The sequence below is a fragment of the Trichosurus vulpecula genome, chromosome 6 (assembly GCF_011100635.1).
Source record: "Trichosurus vulpecula isolate mTriVul1 chromosome 6, mTriVul1.pri, whole genome shotgun sequence".
NCBI classification, from domain to species: domain Eukaryota; kingdom Metazoa; phylum Chordata; class Mammalia; order Diprotodontia; family Phalangeridae; genus Trichosurus; species Trichosurus vulpecula.
In genome coordinates, this window is record NC_050578.1 from 217,805,128 (window position 1) to 217,818,475 (window position 13,348).

At 40.9% G+C, this 13,348-nt stretch overlaps 1 protein-coding gene across 1 annotated transcript in view; it reads right to left on the bottom strand.

Moving 5' to 3' along the window:
• PDE6B (phosphodiesterase 6B) overlaps positions 1-13,348 on the bottom strand; it is a 77,805-nt gene that overhangs the window by 37,498 nt on the left and 26,959 nt on the right. The window contains exons 2-3 of the mRNA XM_036763912.1: positions 7,565-7,717; positions 444-533 (exon numbers count right to left, since the gene is read on the bottom strand). Coding sequence (XP_036619807.1) covers positions 444-533; positions 7,565-7,717 — 243 coding nt within the window. The remainder of the gene's footprint in view (positions 1-443; positions 534-7,564; positions 7,718-13,348) is intronic.

Consider the following 13,348-nt stretch of genomic DNA (forward strand, 5'->3'; position numbering starts at 1 on the left):
GGGAGAGAGGCATACACAAACACACACACACACACACACACAGAGAGAGAGAGAGAGAGACAGAGAGAGAGAGAGAGAGAGAGAGAGAGAGAGAGACAGAGAGAGAGAGACAGAGAGACAGAGAGAGACAGAGAGAGACAGAGACAGAGACAGAAAGAGAGACAGACACAGAGCCAGAGAGACAGACACAGAGCCAGAGAGAGATAGAGAGGCAGGGACAGAGACAGAGAGCCAGAGAGAGATAGAGAGAAAGAGACACAGACAGAGACAGAGAGGTTTAGAGAGGAGAGGGAGAGGGGAAAAGACAGAGGGAGAGAGAGAGAGAGAGAGAGAGAGAGAACCCTCTTAGATTGGTTGAAGGGAGATGCTGTTCCCTTTCCTGGGCTGGCTGGAGGGAGGTGAGCGGGTGGGTGAGATCTGAGTCCCCTCACTCATTTCCTCACCTGGCCTCTTCGAGTCTCACAGTTGTGCAGATAGCTCAAATGATAGATTTTGAGGTTTAAGGTGGCAAAATTCAGATACTTCAAGAAAACCTGAAAGAATGATTTTTTAAAATATGAAAGTTATAAAAGATATTTCATTAGATCTTTATAGATCATTTGGTAAAAATCTTCTGTACTTACCCAAAAGGAAGATGAGATTTTACCCACATCATTTAAAAAATCCAACAGACCCATACAATGCAAAATCTTTATGTCCCTGAGTTCCCATTGTTTATTTTTGTAACACTCTCTTACAATGATTAGCTGATTTACCCTCTCAGGGTAATATAATAGTCCTTGAGGTCCACCCAGGGCAGCTAGGTGGCACAGAGGATAGAGGGCTGGGCCTGGAGTCAGGAAGACTCATCTTCCTGAGTCCAAATCTGACCTCAGACACTTATTTGTGGGACCTTGGTCAAGTCACGTAACCCTGTTTGCCTCAGTTTCCTCATCTGTAAAATGAACTGCAGAAGGAAATGGCAAACCACTCTAGTATCTCTGCCAAGACAACCCCAAATGGGGTCACAAAGAGTCGGACACTATTGAAATGACTGAACAACAACAGTTAAGGTGTTAGAGCTAAAATGGGATGGGTATTGTGATACTTTAAACAATGTTTCTTAGACTAATAGAATCTTAGTGTCGAAAGGAGAACTACATGATTGTCTAGTACTCTATGTTATAGTGGGAAGCCCACTGCATTTGGAGTCCAAGGACACTGCTTTAATTCCTAGGCCTGCTATTTACTACTTAAGTGACCTCAGGAGTTGACTTCTGAGCCTGTTTCCTCTTCTGTCAAATGAGTGGCCTTTTTAGCTCTAAATCCTAGAAGTGGGCATCCAGTGATGAGGAGGCCACTCCCTCCTGAGGCAGGTACACGCTTTTGGGGAGCTCTAATTGTAAAGAAAATTTTCCTTATATCGAGCTGAAATCTGCCTCTACCATCTTCCATCTGTTGCTCCTAGTTTTGTCCCCTAACAGTTAAACAAAGTATGTATTCCACATGACACAATTGTTCCACATCTCTTCATTACATAGTAGAAAAAACACTGGTGAGGAGGTAGCAGTCTTAGTTTCAAGGTCACCCTGGGATCTGGGACTGTGGGGAATCCTCTTGTCCCTAGGAATACCTTGGATTCTGTAACTGTAGCAGGTAATCCTTCACATCGTGAGAGCTGGGGTTAGCTGGGAATCTGGGACTGAGATGAAAAGAACACTGTGTGGAGAATTCCCAACACAGCTTAGATGCAAAGGCACAAAGGGATACATGGAAATATACAGACTTGTTTGGAGATGCACAGAAAGTAATAAGCCCTCACCTCTGGACAATTCATTACAGTTTTCAAAGCATTTTCACATACAATAATCTCGTTTGATCTTTGCTACAACCCTCTTTGAGCTGGGCAGATTATTATGCCCATTTTATAGAATAGGAAACTGAGGCAAAGTGACTTGTCCAGGGTCACAAAAATAGTAAGTGGAAGAACTGGGACTTGTACCAGGTTGGGTGACTCCAAGCACGAGGTCTCTGCTTTTGATACCTATCCACCTTTTTGACTGCCTTATACAGACACAAGTAGGCAGAGGCATATCTATCTATCTATCTATCTGTCTATCTATCTATCTATCCATGCAAACACAAATATAAGTATATATACACATACACATATTTACATGGTATGTATGTGTATATATATAGGATACACAGATACACAAAAAGAAAAGTATGTCTGTACAGTCATAGGTGTAGTCCATGCATATCAAGATACCCAGAGGGATTCCATCTACCCAATCATTCATTCAACATACAGAGAATCTGTATTAAGTACCTGCTGGGAACTGCAAGAAATATGAAGCTTAGATAAGACACACTCTCTGCTTTCATGGAGATTATGGTCTAGTCAGGGGATCAGACACAAGCACAGAGGGCTACTATACCAAATCTTACATAATAAGTTCACTGGGAAGGTTTTGGAGGAAAAAAACATGTGAGATTCAAGGGGGAAGGCATGTCTTTACAGACTTGTCCTGGGAGATCAGGGAAGACTGTATGAGGAGGTGGCATTTGAATAGGACTTTCAAAGATGGACAGAAACTCAACAGGGAAAAGGGGGGAGTCTATTCAAAGCAGAGGGAACAGTAAAAACAAAGAAACAGGTAGGAGAATGTGGACCATGTTTGGAATGCAGTGAGTTATCCAATTTGCTTGGATGACTGGAGAAGAGTATTATGAGAACATCCTAGAAATGTGAAGTGATTTGAGAATGTTTTCCTAGAATAGTAGCAGAGGGAAATCAATGTATACATGGGGGGTGTGGTTTGGGGGGCAATGCAAGAAATGGAATCCACAGGACTTGGCAACTTATTATAAGAGAGGCAAGGGAGACAGAAGGGTCAAAGATAATCTCAGGGTTTCAAGCATAGGAGACTGGATGAATGGTGGTATCACAGGTAGAAGTAGTGGAGTCAGAAGGGCACATTTAGGGGGAAAGATAATCAACTCAATTTTGGATTCATTGGATTTGAGCTGTTGATGGGACATCACCAATCACCTTTTAGATAGTTGAAATTCATTAAATCATAGATTTAGAACTGGTGGGGATCTTAAAGTTCAATCTCCCCATTTTATAGATAGGAAAACTGAGGTCCAGAGAGGTCAAGTGGATAACTGGCCCAGAGTCACACAACTAGCAATTCCTGAAGCAGGATCTGAGCTCAGATCTTTCTGACTATAAGTTCAGTCCTCTGTCCATTACACCACATACCTCTCAAGTTGCAGATCTGGAGCTCAGAAGAGAGGTCAAGGTTAGAGATATAAATTTGGGAATCATTTTCATAGAGGCAATAGTTGAGTAATGTGAGTAATATTGCAAAGGGAGAGAGTGTACAAAAAGAAGAGAAAATGGCCAAGGACCAACTCCTTGGGGAAAACCCACAATAAACGGCCAGGGAGACCATGAAGAATCAATATAGGACACAGAGAAGTGGTTATAGGAGTAAGAGAGGAAGGAAGTGAGTGCAGCGTCGCTGAAGCCCCAGACATAGAGTATATCCAGGGGTCTTCCCCTCCTATCAAAAGATGCACAGACGCTAAGGGGAAGGGAGATTTTTTTTTAAGATTTGCGAAGTGAATTTTTAAGAAGTGCGAATTGAATTTCATAATTAGGAGCTTATTGACAGTCTTTCTGAGAGCACATTTGGTGATGTTGTGAAGGTAGAACCCACACAGCCAGAGTATTAGGAGAGGAAATGGCAGTACTATGTGTAAGCAACTTTCACAAATATGATATCCAAATAAGCTAGAAGGCAATAGGTAAAAAAATTGGAAAAAATGACTATTTTTCTGTTAACAGAGAGGAGGATGAAGTAGGTGATTTTTAGGAGATTGAGATGCCTCTGAATGGAGAGAGGAAAGGACTCATGTGTTGCCATGTGAATGGGAAGGTTTCCTCCCTACCTCTCACGTACGCAAAGACTCAAAGGACAAGCAACTAATTACAATCTTTGGAGCAAAGATTCTTAACCTGGCTTCCACGAGCTTGTTAAAAAATTTTTATAGCTATGCATTTCACTACAATTTGTTTCTTTGGTAATCTTACAGGTTTTACTTTATGCATTCAAAAACATTATTCAGAGAGGAGCCCTTAGGCTTTTCCAGACTGCCAAGGGGAGTCCATGACATAAGAAAAGGTTAAGAATCTCTGTTTTTTATTGTATTCAAGGTCATTAAGAAATATGTGATATTGTGGTGATTGTAAGCTGGAAGGAAAGACAAAAGTTGCAGTGAATGTGTGGTCTGGATATTCACTTCATATTTCTTTTAGATATCTTCCCTTCATCTTCAACTCACCCTGTGTCTGCTCTCTCCCTCTCTCCCTCTCTCTCTCTCTCTCTGTCTCTCTCTCTCTCTCTCTCTCTGTCTCTCTCTCTGTCTCTCTCTCTCTCCATATATATATATATATATATATATATATACATACATATACATTCACCCATATATATACTTAAACATATATGTATGCATATTCCCTTCAGCTACCCTAATACTGAGGTCTCATGAATCATACACATCATCTTTCCATGTAGGAATGTCAACAAAACAGTTCACCTTTAGTAAGTCCCTTGCAATTTCTTTTTCTTGTTCTTTTTCTTGATTACCTTTTCATGCTTCTCTTGATTCTTGTGTTTGAAAGTCAAATTTTCTATTCAGTTCTGGTCTTTTCACTGAGAAAGCTTGAAAGTCCTCTATTTTATTGAAAATCCATATTTTGCCTTGGTGGATATTCACTTCATAAAGAAGAGTGAGGGGGATCCAGTACCCCTTCTCTGACCCCTCACACATGGTATTGCATGAAAGCTGAGTATGAGTAGTCGGTGAAGCAAAAGCTTCAGAAAAGGTGTGTTCCAGGTGAATATGCAGTGTGAGAGCTGGGGGGGGGGGTGAGGGTGGGGGACAGAGCCAAGATGGTAGAGTAAAAGCAAGGACTTGCTTGAGCTCTCTCCCAAACCCCTCCAAATACTTGTAAAAATGACTCTAAACAAATTTTATTGCAGCAGAACCCACAAAATAACAGAGTGAAACAAATTTTCCAGCCCAAGGACACCTGGAAGGTCAACAGAAGGGTCTGTTGCACCAATCTGAGAAAGGAGCGCAGACCAATGCTGGCCATACCAGCACAGACTGGGCCCCCCAGCAAACCCAGAGCAGGCCACAGGGGACTGAACCACTAGCAGCTGTGGCAGTTTCCAGACTTCTCAACCCACAAACAACCCAAAGACAACTTAGAAGATCAGTAGGAAAGGTCTATTGGATCTCGGTGAGAGAGGAGCATGGTCAGGCCCCAACCCCAGGATGGTAGTGGCTGTGGCTACTTCTGGAGCTCTCAGCCCACAGATGGGATTGAGCAGCTGATCAGAGGGGGATTGCATGGATCTCTTTTCTGGCGCTGAGGCAGGATTCCTTTGCTTTGCCCATGCTTGGATCTGGGTCACAGTCCTGGGATGGGAAAAAGTGCTGGCCTGGTGGAGCTTGTGGCAGCGGTGGAGAGGGAATCCTCCTCACAGTTCCAAGGCAGAAAAGAGTACTTATGGTCACTCACAGACCAGAGCACAGGCCAGGAGAGGAATAAACACCTCTCCTTCGATCATACAACCTTGGAAGAACTGAAAATTTACAGGTCCCTCGAATTATCTCTGAAAACAGGTGCACAAAACCCTCGAAGCTTGGGACAGTACACCCACCACACTGGAAGCAGAGTCCTACCTTAACAAAGAGCTAAAAAGTTAAGTAATTGGCTGGGAAAATGAGCAAACAGTAGGGAAAAAATCAGACTGTAGAATCTTACTTTGGTGACAAGGAAGATCAAAACATAAAACCAAATGGAAGAGACCTGGGAGTGAGGGCAGAAGCTGGGAACTAGGCACCAAGAGGCTTACTATTGAGCTTCTTCTCCTTGATGTGTTGGGGAATATTCATAGGAGGTGGGGAGTGATAAACAGTGTTTATCAGTAGAGAGAGAAAAATGAGGAGAGCTGTTGCAAACAATTTTATTTAGTACGGTGTATTTAAAGCATGGGCACAGCTGGGCTCATCTTCAGGTTTGAGTTGCCCAAGGAGAATGACTGGTCAATGGAGTCCCAGGGAACCTAACAGAGATGATTCTGAGGCATTTTGATGAATGGATGAAGGAGTTGATGGAACTCAAATCAGATGGCCTGTCTTCTCGGTTATGTAGGAGGGGAGGTTATCTGCTACAATTATGGAGTACAGGAGAGAAATTGGGTGAGAGAAGAAAGAAGAAGTTAGGAATGGAGGCTCTGGGGAATGACAGAGGGGATCCCTGTGATCAGAGAGGAATGTTGAGCTGCATGAAGGGAAATGCTTAGTAGTAGGTAAAGTTAGCCTGATTCTATCTTTCTCTGGTGACACTCAGCAGTCTTGGAACAGGAATGAAGAGACTGGATAGTGCAATTACCCAGGATTCAGAGTTGAGGAATGGCAAAGGGTCAAAGAGAGCGAGAGATTTTTTAGACTATTAGTGAAAAATTAGAGTGATAACTCATGGGGTTGGATGAGTGATGATGCAAGGGAAGGAAGAATATGGAAGACAGCCTGGAACAGAGGGATGAATTAAGGGACCAAATGACAAATAAAGGCAAAAAGTCAGTTTAATGTGAGTGATATAGCAGGAGAAATGGAAGGATATGAGGGTGTGGCCAGAGAGTAGAATTCCAATATGGTATCTGAAAAGCACACTGAATTTAGAGTCAGAAGACAGATTCACGTCCCAGTTCTGCTACTAATTACCCATATGACCTTGAACAAATCTCTTCACTTCTATGAACCTCAGTTTCTCCATCTATTTATGAGGGAGTTGGACTAGATGAAATCCAAGGTCTTTTCTAACTCTAAAGCCACCATCCTATGAATGTTCACAATTTTGGAAGTGGTGAAATCACAAGAGATGGGGAAATCAAAGTTGTGACCATGACAGTAGGTTACCAAATTGGCATGGAGAAGGAAATCATCATATTTAGGACTGAGGAATTGTAAAAGTGGGTTGCTGTGGAGTAGGAGCAATTATCAACATGAATATTATAGCTCCAAAACATAATGAAAGAGAATAGGATAACACAAACCGGAAAATAAAATCAGTAGAAAAACTGGGAGAATGGTCAACAAAGACTGAGAGAAAGTAGTGTAAATGGGCTGCATTAACATATGTATAGACATAGGCATCAACACTGAGACGCAAGGGTAAGCAGAGTTGTGCAAATGTATAGAGATGCACAAAGACATATATAGACACATATATATATATGTGTGTATATATATGTATATTTTATATATATATATATATATATATATGGAGAGAGAGAGAGAGAGAGAGAGAGAGGCAATACGCAGGCACACAAAAACCATAGAGATAGTATATAAACATATATGTGTGTGTGTGTGTGTCTGTGTAGACATGTCTACAGGTATATACACAGAGGGAAGGAGACACAGTATACCAACACATACAGAGATAAGCAAACACACAGAGACATATGCACACATTGTGTGTTTGTCCAACACTTACATCTTGATCTTCGCTGGTGAAAAATGGGCCATCAGTTTTGTTTATGGCCATGATTACAGCAACAACATCTTTGCCATTCATGATGGGCGTGGCAAGTATGTTCTTGGTCACGTAGTCAGTAAGCTCATCTGCAAATGAGCTGAAGTGGGGGCACTGGACAAGAAAGAAAAGGAAAATTAAACAAAATTCACAGGTGCCTTTAAACTATTATCTTGGATAAAGCTATTTCTTCATCTCCTTTTTAAGTTCCACCCAGCCTGCTGTCAGCTTGCCCAGAAATGGCAACATGAGCCTAATGGGGTGAACGGAATCAACCCAACGATGTTACCCTCATAGGTTCCATTCCTACACAGGCTATTTGGATTCACTCTACTCCTCATACACAGACTGGCCCTTGATTCTGGAAACAGACTGAAAATACACACAAACTGACCCTGGACTCACCCATGACCATGTGTTCATACTGATATTTAACCACGCATAGACCCTGACATTGCTCATTCTAAACTGCCCCCTGACTCCAAGCACAAAGTTCCTATGTTAGGATTTCATGATAAAGCACATGTCTTTTGGAGAGAGCCAGTAACCTGGTGGAACTGAGAGAGGCAAAGCACTAATCGGGGAGACTCTCAGGAGTGGAGAACAATTTCACATCTTCTCGTTAAGTCCTAAGGTTGATCAGAACAAGATACTGGGAAGGGCAGGTTTCACAGCAAAGAGGAGCAGAACCAGCCCTGATATGGGACATCCTCCTCATCTGTTGTTACAAAATTAGCTGGCTCAGACAGCTCTTTTTCTGAGAGACTGAGAGAGGCTATTCTATTTCCCTACTCTCCTCTGAGGATCGCCCTGGAACACAGAGAGAGGCTGGTCTACATTATCCTTTCCAAAGAAAGATCCCTTCTGATGGGTGGACTCTAAAAAAGGATGTCAGCGTCCTCCTCCACAGAGAGCCTTCCTTTGATGAATAGACTTTGGGATAAAGAGACTCTCCTAGTCTATTCTCTTCTGCAGAGATCTCCCCTTTGAAGGATAGGCTCTGGGAGAGAGAGGCCCATGTTCAGTGTTTTGCCGCAGAGAGTTCTCCTCCATTGTGGTCATGGTAACACCCAGTATACGTTATAAAAATATAAAAATTCCATTTTGCAGGAAGCATGATGGAAAACACTTGAATGAAAATAAAAAGGAGGTGAAACAGCAGGGCTGCTTTGGTGAGAGTATACTACAGATAAGTGGATCAAATGGAGGAAATGAAAGATGAGTTTCTGACACAAAGCAGGCGCAGAGACATGACATAATTGTAGAGAGGGAATTCAACTCTCTGTTGGAACTCTGCCCAAAACAAAGCAGCTGACAAATTCGTGATTTTCCTTAATCATAATTGCAGTCTTCCAAAGGTGAGGAAGTGATGAAGAGGTCTGTAATTCTGAATATGATACTGACCAACAAGAAGGGACTGAAATAGAAATAGCCAGAACCTTGGGAGATAGCAACCACTCCAATATTTAGAGGAGAGAAAAGCTGGGTATAATCTGGCCCAAACCCTCAACTTTTGAAGAGTGCATTTCACAGGCTTCAGAGATATGATGGATAGTATCCCATGGTCTGAGACTCTAAGAGGAAAGTTGATTCAAGAGGGATGGAGAACTTGGGAGAACACAATTGTAGTAATGTTATACACAGTTTGCTTAGCAATAAAGTGGTTTTTTAAGTTTAATTTTTTTATTTTAATTTTTTATATTTGCAATTAACAAGTATTTATTTTTTCTCCCTCTAACTTCCTTCCTCAAATTGAAAAAAAAAGATAGAAGTAAAACCTTTGTAATGAATGTGCAGAGTTGAGCAAAACAAATTCCATCATGGCCATGTCCAAAAATATGTCTCATTCTCCATTTTGAGTCTATCACCTCTCTATTAGGAAATGGGTAGCATGCTTCATCATCAGTTGCTTGGAACCACAGCTGATCATTGCACTGATAAGAGTTCCTGAGTATATTTTTACGATTTCATTGTTATTGTGTAAACTGTTCTGTATCTGTTCCACTTTTCTCTGCATCAGTTCATACAAGTCTTCCCAGGTTTCTCTGAAACTTTCTCTTTTGTCATTTCTAATGGCACAGTAGTATTCCATTATACTCATATATTATAATTTGTTCAGCAATTCCCCAATTGGTAGGCACTCCATTAACTTCCAGTCTTTTTGAGCTGCTATAAATATTTCTGTCCATGTGGGTCCTTTTCCTCTTCATTTGATCTCTTTAGAGTATCATCCTAATACTCCTACTCAGGGTCAATGAGATCATGATATTTAACAATGAAGAAGGTAGAGCTTTTAAACTTTTATTTTGCCTCTGTTTTCTCTATCAATAGGAATGCTCCTCAAATGGGGGAGAAAAGAGCAAAAATGGTTACCAGTGAATTGAAAATTAAGATAACATTTTTATCTGCGATTTGGATGAAGTTATAGAAGGCATGCTTATTAAATTTGCAGAAGGCCTGAAGCTGATAAGGATAGCTAATGGGTTGGATAAGAATATCATGATCTAATAAGATCCAAGTAGGTTGGAATATAAAGTCAGATCTCTTAAAAATGATATTAATTAAATGATAATCAATGCACTGCCTCATTAAAAAAAGATACAAAATGGCGAAGGTGGGTTTAGACATTTTCATAAGAAACGTACTTGAAGCCTTAAGTGGACTCCAAGCTTAAAATGTAACTATGTAGTCTTAGACTTTTGAGAAGCAATGTCCAGAATGAGGGAGATGGTAGCCCTACAACCCAACGTTCTGGCATGACTACATCCTAAGTACTGGGTACATTTTATGAGTCACATTTTAGAAGAGACTTTATGAGAGGAAAGGGACATCATTTATGAGCTTTGGAGGTGAACTCTTAAATTGAATTTTTCTGGGTAATGGGGCATAGCTTCTTGATACATTGCATTTGCTTGGCTTCAGAGACTTTTTTAAAATTAGTTGATATTATGAAAACATAGTATTTAGAACTGACTAGGTCCTTCATTTTACAAATGATGAAACAGATTTGGAGAAATTAAGTAAGTTATCCAAAGTCAACCAGGTAGTAAGAAGTGAATCTGATATGAAATTCAGTGTTTTTTTCACTATTTGCCTTATAACTATCAAAATCCTCAGACTAAGTATCTGGATATATAAAAACAGAACCATTCCCCCCAGTTCAAGGCCCTCTGTTAGGGAATGGAAATGTGCTAGGCACTGAAAAAGAGTGCACTGAAGCCCAGCTAGTGTTTATTAAATATGTGTCAGTACATAAATACTAAGGGTCCAAAGAAGAACAAAACCTGGTTCCTGCTCTCAAGGAGCTCACAATCTAATAAGATTGTGTGTGTTGGCTCTCAGCACAAGAAGACTCTATAAACCAATCCCTTGTTGTTCATTTCTTTTTAATACATTTTTATCCTGAACTTAACAGACACCAAAGAGAATGGACATTTGCACACACAGAGTAAGACAGAAAAAGAGAATGAAACTTCAGTTCTCTATCATGTATTTTAAGAGTAGCATAATAAAATAAATAATAGAATAAAATCAACCCGTAGCCTTCAAAGTTGTCCTACTTGTTGGGCTTGCTTTTTGATCTTCCTTCTGTTCTTTTCTCTTTCTCCTCTCCTCTCCTCTCCTCTCCTCTCCTCTCCTCTCCTCTTCTCTCCTCTCCTCTCCTCTCCTCTCCTCTCCTTTTCTCTCCCTCCCTCTCTCTCTCTCTCTCTCTCTCTCTCTCTCTCTCTCTCTCTCTCCATATATATATGTGAAATATGTGTGTTTATGTGTGTATACACATACATACACATATATACACATACATATTATACACACACATATGTATATATATATATAAAGATGTCTCTCATTGTTAATTTCTCAAAAAAATGGAAAGAATTTCAGAAATCATTTAGTCCAACTGAGATGAGTAACATGAGAAGAAGTGACTAAGGTCAAAGAGGTAGGGAACAACAGAGGCAGGATTTGAACCCAGGTCCTCAGGCTCCAAATCTAGTGCTTCTTCCTCTACATCTCACTTTTTACTCTTTCCACCTTCCTCTACACCTTCAGAATCACAGAATCTCAGCATTAGATGTCAGAGACCATCTAGTCCCAAAGTACCTCATATTGTGGGGAAGGGGTATGTCCTGGATCTCTTTGGCAGCCTGCTCTATGGCTTACTGTTTGTCCTTTGCTCTTGAAGAGGACCACGACATCAGAAAAGTGATGCCATGACACGCAAGTGAATTGGATTTAAGTGAGGGAGGACTATGCAAAGTCACCAGCCTCACTTTCTCCTCTGGAGCCATCTGGATCCAGTGGCCACATGTAGATCAGGATGACTAGAGATGGACCAGAATGCATTGGGGGACCTTGGTCTTTTACCCCTTCTCTGAATAATGGTTTTTAAAAATGCAAAAATCAAAGAGATTAATGAAAATTAAAATGTGATTTTTTTCATATTTAAGTTCATGGATCCCCTGAAATCCATCCATTGGCACCAAGGGGTTAAGAACCCCTGATCTATTTCAACCCTTACCCGAGCAAGATTCCTTTCTCCAACATACCAGACCATTCATCCAACTTTTCCTTAAAACTCTCTAGTAAGAGGTAACCCGCTACCAAGAACAGATATCCAACCACGTCACTCACTTCCTATGCACAAACCTTCAATGGTCTCCTATTGCCTTTAGGCAAAAATAAGCCCAGTGTGATGCTTAAAACCCTGAATTCACCATGCCTCATTCCCTTTGCATAGGCTGTCTTATGTGCATGCTAGGCACGCATTCCCTCTACCTTCAGTTTCTTAAGGCTAGTTCAGGTGCCCCTTTGACTCTAACCCTTTCCTGACCCCCTCCCCCATTGTTAGTACTCATTCCTTCCTATTATTGCTTGAATATTTCCTTACTGTAAAGTTCAGGGCTGTTAAACTCATATAGCAATGGGGGCCACTAGATTGTACCCAAGGATCCTAGCAGGCTACGAGTTGATCTAGAAAATCACAGATTAATTTTTTCTATGTTTTACTATGTTTTTATTTGTTTTATTAAGTATTTTCCAGTTATATTTCTGATTCTGGCCACACTCCAAAGGGTTGCGGACTGTGTCTTGACACTTCTGTCAAGCGGATAAACAATGGACTTGGTCAAGTCAGGAAGACCTGAGTTCAAATCAAATCTCAGACACTTCCTAGCTGGGTGACCCTGGGCAAATCGCTTAACCTCTGTCAGCCTTAATTTCCTTATTTTGTGTATATATTTGTAAGTGTTTTGTAAATCTTAAAGCACTATGTAAACATGAGCTATTATTACTATTTTTGTCTTTTTTCAATTTATACCCATTGCTTTTGTTTTTTCTAGGGCCAAGCAGAATAAACCTAATTCCTCTTTTGTATGCCAGCCCTTCAATTACTCGAAGACAGTTACCACGTCCCCTCTTTTCCAGGCTAAACATCTCCAGTTCCTTCAGATGAACTGGCTATGGCGCAGTCTCCAGGCCCTTTACCATCTTCTGAAGGCATTTTAGCTCATCAGTATCCTTCTTCAATGTGGTGTTCAGAACTAAACACAATTCTCCAAATATGAGACCAGCAGGATTCTCATTTCTCTTGTTCTGGATACCATCCTTCTATTAAAGTGCCCAGAGATCATGTGAGAGGAAGCACGGCATAGTGGCTAGAGTCAAGTCACGTAAACAAGCATTCATTACGCACCATCTATGTGCCAGGCACTGTGCTAAACGCTAGGGATACAAAGAAAGGCA